The 24,787-nt window shown below is 45.2% G+C and overlaps 1 protein-coding gene across 4 annotated transcripts; it reads left to right on the forward strand.

The window, feature by feature from the left end:
* The first annotated feature begins 7,532 nt into the window (after positions 1 to 7,532).
* Positions 7,533 to 18,761, forward strand: GTSF1 (gametocyte specific factor 1). 4 transcript variants are annotated; one of them, XM_046904414.1, is made up of 7 exons: positions 7,533 to 7,683; positions 12,679 to 12,770; positions 14,123 to 14,249; positions 15,201 to 15,287; positions 15,734 to 15,794; positions 16,788 to 16,876; positions 16,954 to 18,761. In XM_046904414.1, exons 1-7 carry the CDS (start codon positions 7,662 to 7,664, stop codon positions 16,992 to 16,994), a joined length of 519 nt encoding a protein of 172 aa, XP_046760370.1. In that variant the 5' UTR covers positions 7,533 to 7,661; the 3' UTR covers positions 16,995 to 18,761. The 4 variants fall into 4 exon arrangements, with proteins under 4 accessions (XP_046760370.1, XP_040509146.1, XP_046760371.1 ...); XM_040653212.2 differs by having other exon boundaries at positions 18,120 to 18,761; XM_046904415.1 differs by having other exon boundaries at positions 16,794 to 16,876.
* The last annotated feature ends 6,026 nt before the right edge of the window (positions 18,762 to 24,787 follow it).

Here is a 24,787-nt window from a genome sequence, read left to right on the forward strand (position 1 = left end):
GCCTTTGCCTCTGTGTTATCCTTCCTTGGTGGGCACCCCAGGTTCCAGCTGTCAGGAGAAAAGTAGTTGCTCTGTCAATGTCAGTGGGCATGTAGGTCACACCAGAACCATTCCACTTTTGCAAAGGGTGGGCATAGTGAGACACTGTGCAGTGGGTCCCCCTGGGAAAGCACTGTCACTCCCACATGTGGATGTTGTTCAACAATCCCACAGTGTCTCTGGCTTTCAGACCCATCTTTGCTGCCTCTCTGTTTTTATGTGTCCCCTCAGACACAATGTGCATCTTGCTTTGTCACTGCTGGCCTTGATTAAGCAGTCAGTTCTGCTAGATGCACTGGAGGTTTGCAGCCCCACATTCATTTTGGAATGGGAGGAAATGGAACTTGTCTTCCTCCAGATGCTGTTCTGATTTTTGGGTACACACGCTTTGGGTTTCTTGTCAAAGAACCTTGAAGAGTTCATGAATTCTCTTGAATTCACAACTACACATAGCCCTGATTTGAGGGCAGCCTCATCACTATCCCCATGTTTGGAGAGCAGTACATGCAATATAGATACTTGTTGCATATAGTCACCTAACAAGGAAGGATGAGGAAAAGACAGAGGCATTTAATGCCTTTTTTATTATCTCAGTTTTTAACAGCAGTGACAGACCTTGGCTGCCCAGTCCCCAGAGTTAGAGGACCATGACTGGTGGAGCAGTGACTTTCCATCTATGCTCACCAGAATTGCAAGGAAACAGTCGCATCAGCTCAACATTTGTAAGCCCATGGATCCTGGCATGCTTTACCCTAGAGTACTGAAGGAATTAGCAAATGTTACAGCTGAATCCCTCTCAACAATTTATCAGAGGTTGTAGGAGTCTGGGGAGGTCTCTCATGACAGGAAGCCAATGTTATATCGATCTAAAAGAAGACCCAAGAAAATGCAGACCTGTCACCCTAACCTCAAGATCTAGAAAAGTCGTAGAAAAGGTTATCCCGAGGGTCACTGAATCGCACTTAAAGAACAAAGTTATTATCAAACATAGTCAATATGGGTTCACAAATGGAAAGTCCTGCCTTGATAATTCAATCTTCTTCTACAAAAAAAGTCACCTGCTTGGTGAATGAATGGAAGGCAGCAGACATTATCTTCCTGGATTTTAGTGCAGCCATTGATACCGTCCCTCATAGCTTCCTTCTGAAAAAAATGTCCAACTCTAAAATAAATAGGTTCACACTACACTGGATGATAGACTGGCTTGACAGTAGAGCTCAAAATATCATAGTGAATGGGGCTATATCTGGCTTGTGGTCAATCACTAGCAGTATTCCCCAGGCCTCAATTCTAGGGCCAGTCCCATAGAGAATTTTTATCAGCAGTCTGGGTGCAGGACTAGAATGTATCCTCAGCAAGTTTCCTGATTATATTAAACTGGGAGGTGTTGGGACTCCCTGGAGGGATCACAGAATCACACAGAATCACAGAATGGCCGGGTTGGAAGGGACCTCATGGATCATGGATCTCCAACCCCCCTGTCACAGGCAGGGCCACCAACTTCCACATTTAATACTAGACCAGGCTGCCCAGAGACCCATCCAACCTGGCCTTGAACACCCCCAGGGACAGGGCATCCACAGACACTATGGGCAGCCTGTTCCAGCACCTTACCACTCTCTCTGTAAAGAACTTCCCCCTGACATCCATTATAAATCTTCCCTCCTTCAACTTAAAACCACCTCCCCTTGTCCTGCTGTTATCTACCCTTTCAAAGAGTTGACTTCCTTCTTGTTTATAGGCTCCCTTCAGGTACTGAAAGTCTGCAATTAGGTCACCCCGCAGCCTTCTTTTCTCCAGGCTAAAGCCCAGCTCCTTCAGCCTGTCTTCGTAGGGGTGGTGCTCTCTAATCATCTTTGTGGCCCTATTCTGGACCCTCTCCAACAGCTCTCTCTCTTTCTTGTATTGGGGGCTCCAGACCTGGACACAGTACTCCAGATGGGGCCTCACAAGGGCAGAATAGAGAGAGACAATCACTTCCCTGTCCGTGATGGCCTCCCCTCTTCTAATGGAGCCAAAGATACCATTTGCTTTCTGAGCTGCAAGAGCACACTACTGGCACATGGTAAGTTTTTCACCCACCAGGACCCCCAGGTCCTTCTCTGCAGGGCTGCTCTCCAGGACAGTTCCTTCCAGTCTGTATATATGCTTGGGATTCCTCTGGCACAAGTGCAGAACCTTGCACTTTGCTGTGTAGAACCTCATTAGGTTCTCCCAGACCCACCTTTCAAGTCTGTTGAGGTCCCTATGAATATGGCATCCCTTCCTTCCACTGTGTCAACCACACCACTCAGCTTGGTGTCATCAGCAAACTTGCTGAGGGTGCACTCAATTCCATCGTCGATGTCATTGATAAAGATGTTGAAGAGCACCAGTCCCAAGACAGACCTCTGGGGAACACCGCTCGTTACCAGCCTCCACCTGGACATAGAACCATTAATCACCACGCTGTGTCTGAGGCCTTTCAACCAATTCCTTAGCCATCAGGTGGTCCACCCATCTAATCCACATCCCTCCAATTTGGAGATAAGAATGTGGTGGGGGACCATGTCAAAGGCCTTGCACAAGTCCAGGTAAATTACATTGGCTGCCTTCTCTTTGTCCACCAATGCCATCACTCCATCGTAGAAGGCCACCAGATTGGTTAGGCATGACCTTCCCCTGGTGAAGCCGTGCTGGCTGTCTCGGATCACACGCTCATTCCTCATGTGATCAAGCATGTCATCCAGGAGGATCTGTTCCATGATCTTCCCACGTACAGAGGTGAGAGTCACCAGCCTGTAGTTCCCTGGGTCCTCCTTGCTCCCTTTCTTATAAATGGAACTGATGCAACCCTTCCTCCAGCCATCTGGGACCCCACCTGTCAGCCACAACTTTTCAAATATGATGGAGAGCAGCTCGGCAACAACCTCAGCCAGCTCCTTCAGAACCCTGGGATGCATGACAGTCAGCATGCCATCTGGCCCCATAGACTTGTACTCATTCAGTCTCATGAGGCAGTCTTGAACTTGCTTGGACCCCCTTACAGTGGTTTGGGGATGCAGGGCTCAAGGATATGAGAAATATCAGAATCCTGGCTGCCAGTGAAGACCAAGGCAAAGAACTCATTCAGCACCTCAACTTCATTCACTGAAGCCAGTTCTCCTTTTACATTTACCAAAGGAGGTACACTCGCTTTGGCCTGTCTCTTCTGGCCAATATACCTATAGAATGTCTTCATACTGTTTTTAACATCCCTCGCCAAGTTCAGTTCTGCCTGTGCCTTGGCTTTCCTGATCCTACATCTGCAAGTCCAGACAGCATCCATGTATTCTTCCCAGGTGACACGCCCTTGTTTCCAGAGCTTGTAGGCACCTTTCTTTGCCCTCAAAGATAAGATAAGAGGGATAAGAGGCCTTACAAAGAAATCTAGATATATTAGAGAATTGGGTAATCATCAATGGCATGAAGTTCAACAAAGGTTGATGCTGGATCCTGAACATGGGACAGAGCAGTGACAGATAAAGGTACAGACTGGGAGATGAGTGACTAGAGAGCAGCTCAGCAGAAAGGGATCTGGCCATGCTGCTCAGCAGTAGGTACAACACGAGCTGGCAGTAGGCCCAGGCAGCTAACACAGCAAACATCATTTTGGAATGCATTCAACCACAGGTGTCCAATCTTTTGGCTTTCCTGGTCCACACTGAGTGAAGAGGAATTTTCTGGGGCTACACATGAAATATATAATATAGTTAACATATATAATTTTTTCTTTTAATTATTATTATTAAAATACAAAGGAAGAGAGCAACAAAAACAAAAAAACTACCAAGATTCCAGTGCCCCATTTGCAGCCTCATGCTATGATGCTCTTGGCCTGTTTTTACCAGGAAATTTTGCCATGGAGCTAATCAGGATGCTCACAGAGATTTCTGATGAAATTTTACTCTTTCTGTACTTCATCCCTGAAAACAGTTCATAAACATACATACTTCCAAAAAGCAATGACGAGAATAAGGTGTGATTGAGAAGCGAGTGATATTTTTTTCTGCAAAATAGCTCTTACAAAAGTCTAGTAAAGAGATATGATCAATTTTTTTTAGTTGAATGTCTGATTGTAACTCTATAATTTTTATTTGAAAATTCACAGGTAATTTATTCATGTCAAATGAAAATAGTCACAAATATACCCAAATTTTGATGATTTTTTTTCTTTTTTTTGCAGTCTTGTAACCTGTCTTCAAACTCCCTTATCAAAATGGAAAGCAAGGTTGTATATTATTCACTGTCCACAGGACTGTGTTTAGCCAGTGCATCAAAATGCATAAAATTATTTTCCTTAACTTGAGCTAGCTCTGCACTCTGCCCTCCTCATGTCACAGTTTCAATCCAGACAGTGCTGACAAAATACGAGAATGACACAAAGCTATAGCAGGGAAGGTTCAGACTGTACATTGGGAAAAAATTATTTAATGTAAGGGTGGTCAAAAACTGGAACAGGCTTCCTAGAGAGCTTGTTGATGCCCCAGGCTTGTCAGCGTTCAAGAGGCATGTGAATAATGCCCTCAGTAGCATGCTTTAACTTTTGGTTAGTCCTGAAGTGATCAAGTAGTTCGACTGGATGATTGCTGAACGTCCCATCCAAATGAACTATTTTATTCTAAATATGAGAACAAGAAGGGGGCAAGGCAAGGCTCATTGCTGCTCCAGGTGAGTTTTGCAGAAATCAAGCATGCTCTGTCACTGAATGATCTGGGACCCTGAAGAAAGGTTCCTATCATTTCTCACGGTTGCTATGAGAAGGGGGCAAATCGTTGTTGAAGAAATGGTTGCTTCAGGTTCTGCTTAAGATTCTACAACTGAGGACAGGCATCTAAGTAATCTATCAATGATTCCCTCTTCTAGTATATCTTCTTCCCCTCAAGGAAATTAGCAGACTGAAGGCTAGTTCCTTTTCCTCATCCATGAGAGTCTCTTCATTCAAAGTCAGTCCTATAGGGAGAGGACACTTAAGGAACTGTGAGTTGCAAGCATATATTGTCTATGGTGAATAGAAGCAGAGCCAAGGTGAAGAAAACTCAGAGAAAAAAAAGATAACATTTCCAGCTCTACAGGAAATAGTTACCAAAATGTCATTTAGAGTGAGACGTTTAGAGTCTCACTCTAAATGACATTTGTTTTCATTGCAGAAAATTGCCAAGGCTCCAGAGGCTCATCTGTAGCCCCGTGCTGTGATGTTCTTGGCCTGTTTTTACCAGGAAACTTTGCCATGGAGCTACACACAAACCTACTCGTGATTACGATATACACTGAGCTCCAAAGTGCAGCAAACTCTCTTCAGGTGCGTGTTCTTGCCCTGGGAGAAGGGAGGACTGCAGAGAGAACCAGAGGCCATGCTGCAGTGTAAAACAGACCTCTCTTGAATTGTTCAGGTTTTCCCTCCCTCACCTCTGGGCACACTGCTGGCTTTTGTTCAGGCAACTGTCAACTAACATTCCCAGACCCTTTTTAGCCACTCTGCCTCAAGCCTGTAGCACTGCATGGGGATTAGCAATCAAAGTGCAGGTCCTGGCACTTGATCTTGTTGAAGCTCATTCCATTGGCCTCAGACCATCGACCCAGCCTATCCAGATCCCCCTGCACGGCCTTTGTACCCTCAGGCAGATCAACACTTCCTCCCAACTTGTGTCATCTACAAACTTACAGATAGGGTACACTCAGTCCTCTCGTCCAGATCTTCAATTAAGGTACCAAACAGAGTTGGCCCTTATACTAGCCCCTGGGGAACAACAGGAGTGACCAGTCACCAGCTGGCTTTAACTCCATTCTCCACTACTCTCTGGGCCTGGCCCTCCAGTCAGTTCTTTACCCAGCAAAGAGTGTACCTGTCCAAGCCATGAGCTTCAGCTTCTCTTGGAGAATACTGTGGGAAACAGTGTCAAAGGCTTTACTAAAGTCTAAGCAAATTACATGTACAGCCTTTCCCTCGTCACCTATTTCCTCTACTTTCTCCATTTTTCATTTTTTGGTGTGTGGACTCATTAGGTATTTATATAGTTTTTCCTCATTAGGTGCTGTTGTGATATGCACATGTATTTTTTTTATTCTAAAGTAAAATTATACCTGAACTAGGACTACTTGCTAACATACTTAGGGCAGATTGGAAATTCAATGCTTTTTTTCCTTCTAGTTCTTGTAAACATACTGTGAAAATTGTGGAATATTCTTCAAGTTTCTCTAACCATAACAAAAATGCTATGAATATCTAATAATCATTTCTTAACCTATATTAAATATGGGCACAAGCCTTTCAGTGCCATCTGATGAGAAAGAAAATAGCTGTTGAAATTGTGGGGAATGTCCATGCTCCTTTCCTGATTTTGTGTTTGCTAACATTAAAGGCTTCAGAATTTTTGACCTGGAAAGGCATCACAAAACTTGGTGACATCTGCAGACTTCCTGAGGTTGTACTCAACCCCACCATCAATGTAATTGATGAATATATCAAAGAGCATCTGTCCCTTTACTGACCCCTGAGGGACACCATTTGTCACTGATCTCCATCTGGATATTGAAAAAGCCACAGAGTTGGTCAGGCAAGACCTGCTCTTGGTGAAGTCATGCTGGTTCTTCTGTACCACTTTCCTCTCTTCTATGTGCCTTAGCACTGATGGCAAGAGGATCTGCTCTGTGATCTTCCCCAGTACAGAGATGAGGCTGACAGGTCAGCAGTTCCCTGGGTCATCTTTCTACCCTTTTTAAAAATGGATATGATATTGCCTTTCTTCCAGTCACCAGGAACTCCACCTGACCACCAGGACTTTTCAAATATCATTGAGAGTGGCTTGGCTACTACGCTGGCTATTTCCTTCAGGGATACATCTCATCAGGACCTATAGACTTGTGGATGTTCAGGTTCCTCAGGTGGTTGCAAACCTGATTTTTGCTTACAGCAGGAGGGAAACTGCTGCCCCAGTTCCTACCTGCCAAACCATCTACTCAAAGGCTGTTTGTAGAGCAGCCACTACTGAAGACTGAGACGAAAAAAAGTTGAGTACCACAGCTACCTCCTTATCTGTTGTTACCAGCCTGCCTGTATTTCTCACTAGGAGTGGTACACCCTCCTGGACTTTCCTTTTCCAGTTAATGTACCTACAGAAGCCTTACTTATTCTTTCTACCTCTTGTCCAGCTGGGCCTTGGCCCTTCCTAACCCTATCCCTATATTCCTCCCACAACACCCATCCCCACTGCCTGTGCATTTTCTTTTTGTTCTCTAGTTTGATCAGCAGATTCTGGTTCAGCCATACTGATCTCTTGCCTTCAATACTTCGAATTAATTGCTTAAAACTCAATTTACTGACAGGTACCAATGGCGGTGGGCGCACAGAGCGGGATAAGGCCGGGCAAGATGGCGCCCCACCGGGAGCAGAGGCTGTTGCTAGGAGACACCGCGCAAGCGCGGGGGGAGAAGTGGTTGCTAGGAGACCACCGCGCATGCGCAGAGCGTAGTGTGGCAGCACGGCAGGTCGTTTCCGGCTAAGGGGCTGAGGAGAGGCGGTGGTGGTGGCGTTCGACTCCGCTCCGCTTCTCTCTTGATGCCCTGAGGGTCTTCCCGGCCCGGTACTGCAGTCTTTCCTCACTATGGAGGCAGAGGATGACTTGGGTGAGGCTCGAGGTGGGGTCGGCGGGTGGCAGGGGAAGGCGGTCGCTTGGCGCTGCGGGCTGGGCCTGGTCCGGCCTACCCCGCTCTGCTCCCCTTCCCCTCCTTGTCCCGTCCCGAATCTTAAAGCAGGCAGTGCGGGACGGGAGCTGGGCACTCTGTGAGCTGGCAGGGGGTGTTGCAGGCTGGTTCTGTCTCTGTGTGACTGAGCTGACGCTGTGAATCGAGCAGAGGGAAATTTGCAGCTTCTGTAGTGTTTGCCATATGCAGTTGTTTTGTGCACGTGAATTGCATTGCTGTTGCAGTTAATTCAGAGCATTCGGGATGCTGACTTTCTGGCTGGGGAAGGTTGATTCTCCTGTGTCAACAGGAGCCTAAAAGTCGAGTTTCAACTTCCTGCAAGCTGTGAGGAGGTACACTACCCTGCTGGGATTGGTAATATGGGTGTCTGGTGGCCACCTTTTGGCTTGCCTGGGCCACATATACATAGGTTGCACCAAAAGTGTTGCCTCTTATTTATTTCCATGGAAACTACAGTGTATACAAAGAGCACAATAACGCTGATTAATAGTGCATGTTCACAGCTATAAAAAAAAAAAAAAGGAAAAAGCCTAATTTTTGACATAGTCAACACCATTAGCTGTGGATTTTCACCAGTAAAGAACACAGTGTGTGTTTCCCCCCCAGAAATCTGTGCCAGCAGAGGTGACACACTCTTACTGCCACCATTGCTTCCAGTTTAAAGAATCACATTACAAATTGCATCACTTGTATCAGAAGTAGTTTTGCCAGCAGGATCAGAGAAGTAAGCGATTATTCCTCTATTCTCAGCTCTGCTGAGGCAGCACTTCAAGTACTGTGTTCTGTTCTGGGCCCCTCACTACAACAATCACATTGAGGCCCTGGAGCGTATCCAGAGAAAGGCAGCAGAGCTGTGAGGGGGCTGGAGCTCAGATCTTGTGTGGTGTGGCTCAGGGAACTGGGATTGTTAAGTCTAGAGAAAAAATTCCTCAAAGGAGGTTATGGTGAGGTGGGGGTTGGTGTCTTCTCCCACATAACTAGCAATAGGATGAGAAGGAATGGCCTCAAGTTGCACCAGGGGAGATTCACACTGGACATTAGGAAAAATTTCTTCTCTGAAAGAGTGGTCAGGTGCTGGAATGGGCTGCCCAGAGAGGTGGTGGAGTCCCTGGAGCTGTTCAAGAGACATTAGATCTTGTACTTAGGGACATAGTGGGAAAATACTGGTGGTCGGTGGCCAGTTGAACTACATGATCTTGGAAATCTTTTCCAACCTTGGTGATTCTGTGGTTCTATGAAATGCACCACCCATCACCTCACTGTGCTCACACCCACTGTTTGGTCTCCTTTAATGTTCAGCAAGCGTGCATGAATGTCAATGGGTGCTATCTTTTCTGCATGGAGGAGTTCAATTCCACATCTTTGCTTCATGCACAAGTCAGTGTCAGGTGCCATTTTGTTAGCTTGCTCTGCACTGCCATCTGTCATATGGCAACAAATGTAATGGTGGGAAGGTGCAGCCCCTACTGCTACGAGTTAGAATGCCTTATATAGGCACAAATGTAAGGTCAGTGTGTTAATTAGAAACTTAGTCAGCAGCCAGTTTTTTTTTTTTTTTTTGTAAACAATTTCTTGACCAAACACAGGACCTGACCTACTTAGCACGCAACCTTTTGGCCAGCTAGCACTTCCCAGTGAAACCCCAAAACTAACAAAGACTCCCTTGCAAGACTGCCATGTTAACACAGAGTGCATGGTATGAGATTTTAATATGTATAGCAATCCTTGGAACAGGTGGGCGCTTTGTGTGAGTGTTCAGACGTGCTGAATATAATACAGTCTGTGTGCTTCAGCTCCTGCATGTGCACATTAGGTGGAGCAACCCATGTTCACCCAGGACTGCAGTAAAGTAATGTTGGCTTTCTAACCTGGCATTTGGGTTGGCGAGATTCATTCCCAGATTTCGGTGACACCTCCTGACCTCCCAGCACTTCAGGTGATGCCATTATGGACCCTCCTCATCATCAGTGCCCAAAGTGGGTCCAAAAAATCATGGAAGGAGAGTGTGTCCCAGCCCTGAAAGATTTGCAGAAGGTGGGTGGCAAAATGGAGCTGGAAGGTGGGTGAGGGCACAGCAGGGCTGCACACCATGCTGTCCTGGTGAGTGAGTGGGAGCTACAAACAAAAGCCATGTTTTTACACCGTGCTCTCAGGGTGATGTGTGAGGAAAGAAACCTCGTTTTTTTACTGCCCAATTAAATTAGCATCCTGCTGCTTCCTGTCACCACGTTGATGGGTTCAAAGCCACCTACCTCATTGCTTCATTTTGCAATCACAATGTAAGTGGTCAGTGGATGTACAGACTAGTGGAAGTATATTCTTGCAACATAGGGCATCTTAGAAAAGGCTTGGATTCTGCAAGCAACTTCTCCATTTTTTCGTCTGCAGGATGGGAGTGCAGCCCAGGGACTGGGCTGCAGAGCAGATCTCAGGAGGTGTAAGGCAAACAGCCCTCAAGGTGTGGATATATGTATGGAAGATGTCTAGTAATAGGGATCATGACTTCCCAGTGACACAGGCATGCTTTGTTCTGTGGCAGGTTTCCTACCCTGACATTATGAGACAGTTGTTAATATATATAGCAATTCTTAGGTGGGCACTTTGTGGAAATTGTCTGAATATTCACACGTATATATTTGCATGTATATAATCAGTGTGCTTAGCTCCTGGGTGTGCATCCTGGGTGGAGCAATCCCCCATGCATCTGTAATGAAGAATGCCTGCTTCTTAATACCACACTGGTCTTAAGGAATTTTATTCAGATTGGACTTGTCCAGTAACAGAGCCAAGGAGCATCCCATTAGCTCACTGCTGACCAGGGCAGTGTTGTGTGTGGTTTCCATGCTTTCATGCCCCAGAGCCTTTGTCTGCTGCAGTCTTTGGTTTAATAACTGCATCTGTTTACCTGGCCAGGCCAGCACTGTGACTTTTGTGGTTGCTGTTTGATCTAATAGTAAGGACACCCTTTCTTCTCCATCCGGTAGTCATCCTTGCTTTCTTCTTTGTGCTGATAATGCCCATGTAAACCTAATGAGGTTCAAGAACACCAAGAGTAAGGTGTTGGGCTGGGGCAATCCCAGATGTGTATACAGACTGAGAGATCTCCTTGCAAGCAGCCCTGCAGAGAAGGACTTGGGGATCCTGGTAGCTGAAAAAAAATTAACATGAGCCAGCAGTGTGCACTTGCAGCCAGGAAGGCCAACAGTATCCTGGGCTACATCAACAGGGGGGTGGCAGCAGGGTGAGGGAGATGATTGTCCTCCTCTACTCAGCTCTTGTGAGACCCCATATGGAGTACTGCATCCGGGCCTGGGGCCCCCAGCACAAGAATGATGCGGAGCTTTTGGAGAAGGTCCAAAGGAGGGCCATAAGAATGCACAGAGGGCTGGAACACCTCTCCTGTAAAGGCAGGCTGAGGGAGCTGGGCTTGTTCAGCTTGGAGAAGAGAAGGCTGCAGGGAGACCTTCCACCATTTAAAGGGAGATTATACACAGGAGGGAAATCAACTTTTTCTATGGGTAGGTAGTGATAGGACAAGGGGAAATTGTTTTAAGCTAAAGGAGGGGAGATTTAGATGAGGTGTCGGGGAAGTTTTTCATTGAGAGAGTGGTAAGGTGCTGGAACAGACTGCCCAGAGAAGGTGTGAATGCCTCATCCCTGGAGATGTTTAAGGCCAGGCTGGATGGGGCCCAAGGCAACCTGATGTGGTGATTGGCAACCAGCCCACAGCAGAGGGGTTGGAACTAGATGTTCTTTGAGGTTGTTTCCAACCCAAGCCATTCTGTAATTCTAGAGAAAGCTGAAGCAGTATAAAGCTTGACAGAGCATCTCAATGATGCAGTCTTTGATTTTCAGCATTTATAGTGACCCTAAACTGGCTAATGGCAGTGAGGTGCTGACAGCAGCAGCGTTGCACAGCTGGAGTGCAAAGAAGGATTAGGTTCTTTTTTCCTTGTGGCTCAGAACATGACGTCAGCTCAGTGACTTGGGGAAAGCATCGTGATGAGCTGTCAGCCTGTGGGCTGCAACAGCTCCCTGACCTGGCTTTTGAGACAACTGAACACCAGCTGTGTGAGAGAAGAGGATGTGATGGTAGGAGAGAGGCGAAATGGCAGCAGCCCATGCTTAGATCTATTTAAGGTATTTTGTAATCAATCCTAAGTGCACCGAAAGCCTATGCAAAAAGGCAGAAATGATGGAAGAAGTTTAGTCTGGCCTCCTGTGAGTACACAACAAACACCCCCACAGTAGGGGGGCAACCTGTGCCTCATCTTGGCTGCTGCTCTTTTCCTCACTGGGGATATGGGAATGTTTATATGGCATGTTTGTACGTACTTCTTCTGCTTCCCTGTTCATTGCCTGTATTTCTAGGTGTTTGGGTAACTCCTTAGCTCCTAAATAATTGCTTGATTTGGAAGAAGTTTCACTTGAAAGTCTCATGCATCATATTGAGCATGCTGCTTCCACAGAAATTAAACTAAATTGTCTGGCGTCCTTCCTCTAGCAAATCTAGCTGTTCATCAAAAAAGACGTGGCTGAGAAGTTCCTGAGGGCTCTGGTGGGTGTATCCCAGAGATTCCCATCTAAAATAGCTGGAGAAGGACTGTTGTCTCATTAACTTCGAGTACCTGTGGTTACCTAGCTAATATGGTATCTTAAGGAGCTGTTATGCCCTGTACTGCTGACTGTTCTCTTTTTTTTTTTTTTTGACAATGTCCCAGTCACCCCAAACTTGCAGATTGATTTGTTTCATTATACAAAACAGGTGTCTGCCTTAACAGTGAGTTTCAAAGAAAGAACGACTCTTTTAACTTCCTGAGATGACATCCCTGATGTGGTGGTATGTTTTTTCCACTTCATTCTGTTAGTGATGTTATATTCTTACTATTTTTTCTCTCCATTCTTCAATTATATTAGATGATCCAGAGAGATTAATACAGTGTCCATATGATAAACAGCATCAAATCAGAGCCTGTCGTTTTCCCTATCATCTTGTAAAGTGCAGGAAGGTAAGTTGAATTGCTGAACAAGGCACCAAATGAGGCTTGTGTGTGTGTAAATAGTGTGCATATTCTTACTCTTATTGTGTTGTCTGGATGACTTGACTAAGTTCTTGACAAATAATCCCATTTAGTGTTTATTTCATATACTTATATATTTATGTATTTATTTATTACTTCTTTAGAAACAGCTTCAAGCACATTGACTCACCTAAAACCAGTGTGGCTCTTCATGGTTGGGTCAGGGAGGAACTTATGGTCTCTTTGAGATCAGATAAATCTTCCCACTTTAAATTCAAGAGAAAATTCAGGCTCAGTTATGTGCACCTCATCTGTCTCAGAATAGAAGTGGTTGGATGTTGCAGTTTGTTAAGTGATAGAAATGCTGCTGCATAGCTTTTTTTTTTAATGTTGCTAATAAGTATTTAATGTGCATAGGCATGGAAACTGGACATCCTGGCTTCAGCACATATGGGAGAGAGTTGTTTTTTTTTTTTTTACCTCTCCATTTATTATCTAGAATTTGAATACAAATCATGCAATAGGAAGCATTCCATCTTCTATTCTTCTCTTTACCCTCCAGGTTTGTTTAATTTAACCTATCAAGTGCTAGTATCTGAGTGTTGGCTTCTGATGAGAGTTGTTCCTCTTTCAGCTTACCAGTAAATTTTCCAAATATATTTTTTTTCAAAACAGTGTAGCAGTGCTATGCCCTCCAGTGATGATGCAGCTGTAGGGTGAACATTCTGTTCTTAGAACTTTGGGTAATTTTGTGTGGTTCCAGGAGCTGAACTTAATAATTCCTGTGGGTCCCTACCAACTGAGGATATTCTGTGATTCTATGAATACTTGTTTTGAAAGGATTAATTAATTTCTTTGGCTTTGTGCTGACTTGCTTTAAAATATCTGAATGATTTAGATTTACCTAACATCTCCTCCCTGTTTTTTTGTTGTTTTTTTTTTAAATAGCTTCATTTGTGTGGCCATTTTGCCAGCATTGCAGCAAATTGTAGGGTGTGTAGCTGAGGGTGTGTTTCGTTTGAATCAACTGTTTGTTTTTTTTCTAATGAACTGTGTTTTAAATAAGTCTGTTAGATAGCTTCATCTTGCAGTTGTAGTAAGTATCTTGCCAATACTTTGCCATTCCTTGATTAGTCTTTTTTAAAGCAACGTCACCAGTTATTGTAGAATCATAAAATGGCTCAAGTTGGAAGGGACTGTAAGGATCATATAGTTCCAACCCACCTGCCAGGGGCAGAGTTGCCACCCACCAGATCACTATCTCTTGCTAATCAGTAGAAAGCACAAGGAAAAGTGAACTTGGTTCATCTGGCACATGATTTCTGTTTTCCCTTCTCTAGAGCCACCCTGAAGTTGCAAAGTTATTGGCCACGTGCCCCTTCAATGCTCGCCATCTAGTTCCACAAGCCGACCTCGGTGATCACATATCAAAGTGCAGGGACAAAGGGTTCATTGAGCATGATATAGGTAAGAGAGCTTGATATAGGTAAGAGAGCTTTTGAGATGCAAATTCACCTTAGGGAGTGAAGGTCTCCTGTTTGTCCAGATAGTTCATGTGGTAAACAAAACTGGGAGTCATTTATTGTCTGTAGTTTTGCAAGGCACAGCAGCCTTCAGAAACCTGAGTCTTACTTGCTTCAGTTTATTGGATGGGTTCATTACAATACTGCAGATGTGCAAGATAGGCCTTGCACATATTCTGTTCCCAGGCTTTTTGAATAAAATGGTTGTACTCAAGACTGCATATTGACATACCACTGCCAGGAGCAGTGATGCTTTACTAGAAGGACAGTACAGATGATCTCTCCTGATTGAGGCTTGAGTATTGGTGCCACATGGAAAGTTGATTTCCATCAAATAGATGCTATGAAAATTCCTGCAACTGGGGCAACCTGGGTCATTTATTCCCACCAAGAGGTGGGTCTGCTCCTCTTCCAGGGTTTTCTGTTGTTGATTTGCTTTGTCTGCCGTACTATTAAAATTCCAATCTCCTGACTAGTGAGACAGCATGGGTGAGTCTGTCCCAAATTATTTAGAAGGGCATCCTGTGCTATATACAGTGTCTTTTCAGTTCTCTGCAGTGACTCTTCAACTGTTGCCACACTAAAGAGCAGATAGATTTCCACCTTCTGTAGAGTTGCAGTGAGGCTAACAGTCGTGCCAGCATTCATGTTAACAGGTTTTCTCTCCACTTAAGCATTCCTGCTGCCAACTCCCAGGGAATGCAGCCATATCCTGTTCTTTGAAAAAGCTATTTATGATTTCAGATCAGTGTTTGGCTCCTGGGTGTATCTAACCTGTTTTAATTACATGAAGTTTCCTGTAAAGCAAAGAACTATTTTACAGTTTGATCCAATGTACTTAATGCTTCTTGAAGCAGGACAGACTACAGTCACTGATTTTTCTCTCTTCCTGAAGCGTATTGTTCCTCTGGCTTCCAAAGAGATGAGGTGAATGCTGTAAGCACATGGCAGGCACCTCCATGTGATGAAGACTGGGAAACAGGTGAGGAACTTCTTCCTTCTCTGCTCTGCTGCCTTCTCACAGGTTCTGTCCTCCATCTCTACTTGGGACACCGTAAGTTCAGAGATGCCGTTCACTTAGGTGTTGCATGTAGGACGCTCTGCTTATGCTCTTTACTGTTAAATGTCCATCTCTTGGCTTAGCAGCCTTTCCTGGCTGCTAAGGCATGCCTGCTGTGATTGACATGGAGGTACATTTCCAAACATCCACTCTTTCCCATTAAAGCTATTCTACCTTCTCTGCAATGATAAAAATGGAAACATGATAACTTTTATGTTCCTCAGTTAAATAACAGTGAAACAGACACTTATCAACTACTATTCCTTCTTGAACATGTCAAAATAATGACAAAGACACTCCCAGTCTGATGTAATTTGCCTTACTAGAGTTTCTTAGTGCTGAGCCGTGTCATCTGTTTACTTTTGCAGAGTTGCTAGAGCAGCCAAATTCCCCTTTTGTTTGGGGTATGACCAACTCTGGTATAAACAGGTAAGGAGTGCAAATTTCATAACTTACAACAGTGTTTTGTATAGAAAAATATTGCAGCCTACTTCCAGTCCAGTCTTGATTGCTGGACATTTGCTGGCTTTGCTGTTGTGCAGGCTCAGGGAAGAGGGGAAACATTAACAGTGAATGTCTTCATGCTGCAGGTTCATTGTTACCTTCTTTCTTTTCACTGACCCTTGCCAGAGAAGGATGCTCCGAGGGACTGGCCAGTGTGTAGTTCCACTGGATATCTGGCCAATATATGAGATGTGTGCCAGTATGTTGACTTGGAAATGTGGCCAGATGCCTCCCTTTGGAGGAGTTTGTTCAGTTACTCCTCTCCTCTTGAACTAATGGTTAGCTAGCAGTCCTTTGTGACCTCTTGTTGCATTATACTTGGCAGATGTGCTGGCATAAGGACCCTGTGTTAGCAGAAATCCCCTCTTGCCTTTTGTAAAGTGTGATCACAGCGTAGGTTTAGATGAAGGAAAAGCGTGGTGGGCAGTTGTGCACTTGATGGAGCAGCCTTGCCTGACGTCATTGAGCCAACAGTAGATCACTATTGCAGTCTGTATATGAGGTGTGATTACAGCACCAGATTTACTAAAGTATGTTTTAAGGTTTGTCTAAGCCAGTGTGCTTAGTTTTCTTCTGGAAAAGAAGAAGAAGAAGTGTTCTTCTTTTCCAGAAGAAAACTAAGCACACTGGCTTAGACAACAGAAGAAACAGTTTTCCAGCTGGCGGTCTTGCAGTTATATATGGGCTCAAGCATGATGTAGTCCTCGTGTGAAAGGTTTCAACAGTGCTGTGTAGCTTCACTCATTATAATCTCTGGAAGACTTTCTAGTGTTTAGAGCATATATAGATATTCTAAATATCACCACTGCCAGGCAGCAAAGTATCATCTCCTTGTGTCCCTGTTCTGCTCCATACTATTGTAAAGTGCATAAATTTGAGCAAGTACATTAGTCAAGAGGAGTAACTAAATTCTTTCAGTTGCAGTGTCACCTCTGGACAAAAGAATTACCTTCCTTCAAGTGTACGTGCACCTGAGTCCTCCCCGTATACTGCATCGTGGAAAGATTGTAAGTAGAGTGCCTGTGGTTTGGGTGCAGTAACTTCTGTAGACAATGACAGCTAATGAAATTTCTGGCTGTAGCAGTGCTTTGTGACAACTACATGGACAGGAGAGATACTATATAACATTCTTCTTGAGATTTTCCTAAGGAATCTGATGTTTGGATTATCTTCTGTATCCTTTCTCTGAAGCATTCTTTGTATATTTTATTTAGTGTTCCTGACAGACTTCTTTAGAGTGGTGCCGATTTAAGTAGCCCTGCTACGCAGTCACTTCAGCCTCAACTCTAAACAAGTCCATCCTTGCTACCCTCTGCTCATGCACACCCTCCCCACTTAGGCCAAATGATTTTCCTGTCAGTGAGCTCAGAGTAGGGGTAAAATTGGGACTGCTTAAACCAGCACTGCTAGGGAGAAAAAATATCTAACTGCACGTGAAGGTGGGAGGAAGAGAGCTTCATGTTGAAGTGACAGGTGCTGAAATCACAGAAGTCCTCCCAGGAGAGGAAAAGTAAGAAACAGCAACATGAGGGTTTGTACATAGTGCTGAAATGTGGTACCTTGGTCTGATACTTTAAAACAAGCTTATACATTTGCAAAAGAGGTGCATTCAGGGTTATATGCTTAGGATGATAATGTTTGGTGTCAGCTGTAAGTGAACAGATGTAGTTATGCTGAGAGCAGGGAAATGCCCTGCATAAACTGCAGCTTTGCATGAATTCAGGTCTTGATGTAGAGAACTTTTGTAGTCCCATTTCAGTGGGAGCTGGGAACCACACAACAGAGGAATTTCCAGGTATTTCTACTGTGCACCTTAAACATAGGTCCTGTACCTGCAGAGCAGCACTATGTGTTCCTCCTTTCAGAACTGTAGGTGTCTCAAGTGATCTCTGTGGATGCTGGATATCTGGAAAAATACTAGGTTTTTTGCTGAGGAGACACAGAAAAATTTTCTCTGTAGTAACCAGCAGCCATAAGATTTTTGGTTAGTGAAGTCATATTTGACGGTCTTTTATAGCCCGCAGAGCATAAAATATGTTGTGAGAGTTTCTTCAGCCTTGAAGGAGGCTGAGACTTCTTATTGCATCTCTGCATAAAGATTAGTAAAGATAATTTGGATCAAACCTAGAAGTCTATTTCTGTGCATGCACTTTCTGCACAGATCTTGTCAGCATCTGAGTGTGTCCACTAAGGATAAATTTGGGTTTTATGGTATATTTTCATTTACGGACACTTCTGTCTTCTTTCTAGAAAGCATCGTGATCGTGTCACTGCAGCCTCAAGCCATAAGCCGTCACTCTGTCGTGTGGGTGCATGGTGTTTCAATTCATACAATAATGGGGAATCCTCTGTGAATTCCTTACAACGTGCAATTATAACATGCAACCCTTACAACATGCAATTATGCAGTCCTTACTATATGCACGTACACAGCTGAAATCTAGACTTAAGTACTTGTCTAGTTTCCATTAGAGTTTTGCAGTTCTTATTTGGAGAAAAGTTTTCCAATGCTCAGAGCATGTTTGAAAGCTCTAACATAACTGTTCTTTCCTGGGGTGGGAAAAAGTTTAGTTCACTATCAGTACATCTAGGACTGTGGAATTGTTTGGATTAAACAGTATGTTTCTAAAAATGAATGCAAAGTGCAAAATAAAATCTAAAGTACAAGCCCAAAAAACTAAGAAACAGCACAAGGTATTTGTCTAGAATAAAGTTAATGCCACTGATGTTTTGAAAAGAGTGCTCCTCAAAATACTGACTTCTTACCATTAGTGTTACTGCCAGTGTAAAATAATGTATGTTGACTAGCATAATGTGCAAAATTAGGATTGGTTCTGTCAAGGCTCTTGTTGTTCAGAATGACAGTTCATAATAAAAAGATTTTGAATCACATGGCCTTGGACCTATTTTATTTTTCTAAAAGGCAACCACAGTGATTTGTATACTCTTGTTCTGTTGAGTAAGCAAACACTTACTCAGGAGGCCCTCTGTAATTTTTCAGATAGATGCCCTATCATCCCCATTAATGTGTGTTCCGTTTGATAAAGGAGCTCATTTAATTGTCATTTGGTGGAAGGCTGGCAGTACATAGTGCAGTAACTCCCTTACCCTAAACCACAACAAGCAGTAAAGCTGTCATTTTGCTGCTCCCGATAGTGATTTGTGAAGGCAAGATTAACTAGCTGTGTAAGGGTATAAAACAGCATGATGACTCTCCCTCCAGCATTAAGATTATTTAAAATCCAAGTATAATTTGTGGTTGGATTATTGGGATGAAGCTCCTTCTGATTACTTTGTGTTTACCACAGGGCAAGGAATATTTTAAAAAGTGTGTTAAATGATGCCTACTCCAAAGTGGCAGAGCCAAGGGCTTTCATGTGACTATCACTGTGGTTGCAGCTCTGTCGTCCTTTGTTAAATCCTCAGTCTCTCTTGTGATAGAAGGCTGTCCAGTGCTGGAGCCTTCACCCCTTTCTAGCCACGGCTGGATGTGCCATTTTCACAGGAGAAGCTGATGGTACATCCTTTTTTCCTGCAAGGATGTATTTCTGACCACTTACCTTGATGAGGCATCACTGAGATGTGATGGGATGGCTCTCAGGACTGGAATATAGGAATATACCGATATAGACTCTTAAGGAAAGACAGGCAGGGGAGAAGAGGAGGGGACTGTTGCCCTCTATATCACTGACCAGCTGGAGTCCATGGAGCTCCACCTGGGGAAGGATGAGGCTCCCGTGGCTTGGACAGGTACACTCTTGGCTGGGTAAGGAACTGCTGGAGGGCTGGGCCCAAAGAGTGGTGGTGAATGGAGTTAAATCAGCTGGCAACCGGTCACGAGTGGTGTTCCCCAGGAGTCGGTGCTGGGGCCTGTCCTGTTTAGTATCTTTATTGATGACCTGGATGAGGGCATTGAGTGCACCCTCCGTAAGTTTGCAGATGACACCAAGTAGACTGGAAGTGTTGATCTGCCTGGGGGTAGTGAGGCCCTACAGAGGGATCTGGACAGGCTGGATAGCTGGGCTGTAGCCAATGGGATGAGGTTCAACAAGAGCAAATGCCAGGTCCTGCACTTTGGCCACAACAACCCCAGGCAATGCTACAGGTTTGGGGCAGGGTGGCTGGAAGACTGTAGAGGAAATGGACCTGGGATTATTGATTGAGGCAGCAGTGTGTCCAGGTGGCCAAGAAGGCCTATGGCATCTTGGCTTGCATCAGAAATAGTGTTGCCAGTAATAATTGTCCCACTGTACTCAGCACTGGTGAGGCCACACCTCGAGTACTCGTGTCCAGTTTTCGGCCAGTCACTACAAGAAAGGCATCGAGGCCCTGGAGCATGTCCAGAGGAGGGCAACAAAGCTGGTGAGGGGTCTGGCGCAGAGGCCTTATGAGGAGTGGCTGAAGGAGCTGGGATTGTTCAATCAGGAGAAGAGGAGGCTCAGGGGAGACCTTACTGCTCTCTATAACTACCTGAAGGGAGGTTGTAGTGAGCTGGGAGTCGGCCTCTTCTCTTGGGTGACTACTGATAGGACTAGAGGGAATGGCTTCAAGCTGCGCCAGGGAAGGTTCAGGCTGGACGTTAGGAAATACTACTTCTCTGAAAGAGTGGTCAGGCACTGAAATGGGCTGCCCAGGGAGGTGGTGGAGTCACTGACCCTGGAGGCATTCAAGGAGCATTTGGATGTTGTGTTGAGGGACATGGTTTAATGCAAAATATTGGTGATGGGTGGATGGTTGGACTGAGTGATCCTGTTGGTCTTTTCCAACCTTGGTGATTCTATGATTCTGTGACAGAGAGCTCATGGGTTAGGGTCAAAGGGAAGTGGGGAAGGGAGACATTGTAGTGGGTCTGTCATAGGCCACTCAACCAGGATAGGTGGATGAGGCTCACTATAAACAGATAGGAGTAGCTTTGCATTCACAGAACATGGTCCTCATGGGGGACTTCAGCCACCTCAGTATCTGTTGGAAGGACAACAGAGCAGGGCACCAACTAACAAAGAGAGAGGTTCCTGGAATGTGCTTATGATAATTTCCTCTTCCAAGCAATACAGAATCCCATGAGAAAAGATGCTATGCTGGACCTTGTTTTCACCAGCAAGGAGGGGTTTGTGAGTAATGTGAAGCTCAGCGGCAGCCTTGGCTTCATGAGTGACCATGAACTGGTGGAATTCAAGATCCTTAGGGCATAGAAGAGGGTGTGTAACAATCTTGCTACTCTGGACTGAAGGAGAGCAGACTCAGACCTCTTCGGGGAACTGTTTGGCAGAGTGACATGGGATAAAGCACTGGAGGGAAGAGGGCCCAAGAAAGCTGGTCAGTATTCAAGGGCCATCTCCTCCAAGCCCAGAGTCAGTCATGTCAAGGAGGAGAAAGGCAGGCATGGATGCCAGGAGGCCTCTGTGGATCAACAGGGAACTCCTGCCCTTCATTTTGCGCAAAAAGGAAGTCCATAGGGAGTGGAAGCAGGAATGGGTTACCTGGGAGGGCTACAGAGAAGTTGTCCAGACACCCAGGGATCAGGTTAGGAAAGCTAAAACCCAGATAGAATTAAATCTACTCGGGGACATAAAGGGGAACAAGAAGAAATTCTGCAGGTGTATCAGTGATAAAAGGTAGGCCAGGGAATATGTGGGCCCTCTCAGGAAGAAAACTGGAGACCTGGTCACAGGGGATATGGAGAAAGCTGAGGTGCTCGATGACTTCTTTGCCTCAGTCTGCACTGGCAAGGGCTCTAGCCATACCGCCCAAGCTGCAGAAGGCAAAAGTAAAAGTGGGAGAAGGAAGATCTGCCCCTTTTAAGTGAAGATTAGATTTGGGACCGTCTACAGAACCTGAACTTGCTGGTGGCCCATGGGACTCTATGAGATCCATCGACAGGTTCTGAGGAAATGGCAGATGAATTTGCTAAGCTGTTATCCATTATATTTGAAAGGTCATGGCAGTCTGGTGAAGTTCCCACTGACTGGAAAAGTGGAAACAAAACTCCCATTTTCAAGAAGGAAAAAAGATCCAGGGAATTGCAGGCCAGTCAATCTCACCTGTGTGCCTGGCAAGATCATGGAGCAGATTTTCCTGAAGGCCCTACTAAGGCACATTGAAAATAAAGATGAGGTGATTGGTGGTAACCAACATGACTTCACCAAGGGCAAATCATGTTTGGCAAACTTGGTAGCCTTTTGTGATGGTTACAGTGTCAATGGATAAAGGAAGAGCAACTGACGTCATCTACCCAGACTTATGCAAAGTGTTTGACACTGTCCTGCACGACATCCTAGTCACAAAATGGGAAGAAAAAAAATTTTGGTGGATGGACCACTCACTGGATAAGGAATTGGCTGGATGGCTGCACTCAGAGATTTGTGTTCAACCAGTGGAGAACAGTGAGAAGTGGCATTCCTCAGGGATTGGGGTTGGGACTGGTGCCATTTAACATTGTAGGCAAGATGGACAGTGGGATTGAGTGCACTCTCAGCAGGCTTGCAGATGACACCAAGCTGAGTGGTGAAGTTGACACAGTGGACGGAAGGGATGCCATCCAGAGGGATGTGAACTGGCTTCAGAATTGGGTCCATGACAACCTCATGAAGTTCAGCAAGGCCAAGTGCAAGGTCCTGCACCTGGGTTGGGGCAATCCTAAGCATAAATACAGGCTGGATGGAGAATGACTTGAGAGCAGCCCTGAGCAGAAAGATTTGGGGCTGTCAGTTGATGAAAGACTCAACATGAGCTGGCAGTGTGTGCTTGCAGCTCAGAAGGCCAATCGTACACTGGGTTGCATCAGGAGAAGTGTGACCAGCAGGGCAAGGGCAGAATCACGTCACCCCCCCCCCCCCCCCCCTGCTTTCATGAGACTCCACCTGGAGTACTGCATCCAGTTCTTGGGCCCCCAGGCATAAGAAGGGTATGGAGCTGTTGGAGCAGTTCCAGAGGAGGACCACGAAGATAATCAGAAGGTTAGAGCACATCCCCTATGAGGGCAGGCTGAGAGAGATGGGACTCTTCAGCCTGGAGAAGAGAAGGCTCCAAGGGGACCTTACAGCAGTCATCCAGTACCTGAAGCAGGCCTATAGGAAAGCTGGGGAGGGACTTTTTAGAAGGGCACATAGCAACAGGATGAGAGGAAATGGCTTTAAACTGGAAGAGAGTAGATTTAAACTAGATACTAGGAAGAAATTATTTTCTGTGAGGGTGGTGAGACACTGGAACTGGTTGCCTAGTGAGGTTGTGGATGCCCCCTCCCAGGAGGAGTTCAAGGAGCAACCTGGTACAGTGGGAGGTGCCCCTGCATATAGGGAGGCAGGGTGGTTGAAGCTAGATAATCCTGAAGGTCCCTTCCAACCCAAGCTATTCTATGACTCTTCCACCAGCTTGAGTTTTGTGGTGACACAAGTACTGTTAAACTTGCTCTGTGAGCACTCTTATGGCTGCACCCTTCCCGCAAGGCCATTTCTGCCTTGTGTGAGTTACCAGCTTAATGGCAACAGGACTGGTCTGACTAGAAATCTGTATGGAAATTTGGGATATAAATGGTTGTTTGTGCCTGCAGTTGTAATGAATGACTCAGGAGGGAAGAGAAGAGGTAGCATTTACCTTTAGGCACAGATTCTTCTCTGTTGTAGAGCTTGCACGATTTAGCACATGCTTTCCATCAGCAGAATCACAGTAGCCTAGGAAAAACATCCTTTCTCCAGCTTTCCCCCTCTCTTCACCAGCTGCAGAGCACTGAGAAAGGGATTAACCACTTTCTTCTCCAATCCTGTGAGCAAAGGCAGATTGCACTCATTCATTTAAGTTTTTCACTGTGCTGGAGTAAGAATGCTGGGGGGAGGGCCTCTGCCTTTACGTGCACTCTTTTCAGGATCAAGGTCTTGATAAGAATGACTTTGATTCTTGCAGCCTGCTCTTCTGGCACTCAGTGCTTTGCACCATCTAGGTCTCTGGGCCTTTTATTGCTGGCACCAGAAGACTGTACAAGTCCGTGCAACCCTTGTTCACAGCCTCTTTTGTGCCCTTCCCCTTTTACTATAGTTAAGATGAATATTGGGTACCTATAATCCCACTTGTGAGGATTGTACTCACGACTACAGTTCCCATGTATGTGATTTCACATCCAGGCTGATGTTCACCAGGATAGACCTGGAAAACACTCCCCTGCCTTGCCCACAGTTCAGACTTTCCTCCGTGTTGTCTTCAACTAACGGGGCTTGGGGTAGTTGCATTTGTTCCCGGTTGATGTCCAGGAAAACAGCACTGTCCAGTGCCCATTCCACCCCATCAAAGGAGGAAGGTTCCTTACTACTGTGAATAAAGCAGCTTTAAATCTCATCAGTTAAATCCTGCCTAGTTATGGCTGTAACCTAGTGGCATAAATTCAGTGTTGAATTACATTGGCTCCCATCTAGTGCAAAAGGCAAGAGGGTGAGAAAATGAGAGGAAATAAGGAAGACCTTTTGTCAAGAGCTTCTCATAAGCAAGCATAAAGTGCTAGAAGAAAGGAACAGATCTGCCTGGTGAGGCTGGGAAACATGAGCTACAGAAGTGTCCCTCCATCTACATGCCGGAAAGTGAACAAGTTCCCAGTCTTGTTTTGCCTTCTGAGGCAATCCAAGTTCCTAGTCAGTGCTGTGATCATGAAGGCTGGCAGTGGAGAGCTGGTGGCAGGAACCAGGCTGACCAAGGGGAGTCTCTCACATTCCATGTTTATGCTGATTTGTTGGATTTGGTGTTTTCTTTACCTCCATAGGGAACTACCAGCTGCTTCTGAGCTTCAAGTTCCAGCAGGCAAGTGTGCCTCGGGTTACCGAAGGCAGCACAGTCTCCTTTTTCTGGTAGATGAGGCTCTGGCCCCAGATTTCAACCAAACCACATTCAAGAAGTTGTTTCCCTTTGCCTGGCTTTTAATCAAGGTTATAACT

Source organism: Gallus gallus, chromosome 27 (assembly GCF_016699485.2).
Source record: "Gallus gallus isolate bGalGal1 chromosome 27, bGalGal1.mat.broiler.GRCg7b, whole genome shotgun sequence".
In the NCBI taxonomy this organism is placed as follows: Eukaryota; Metazoa; Chordata; class Aves; order Galliformes; family Phasianidae; genus Gallus; species Gallus gallus.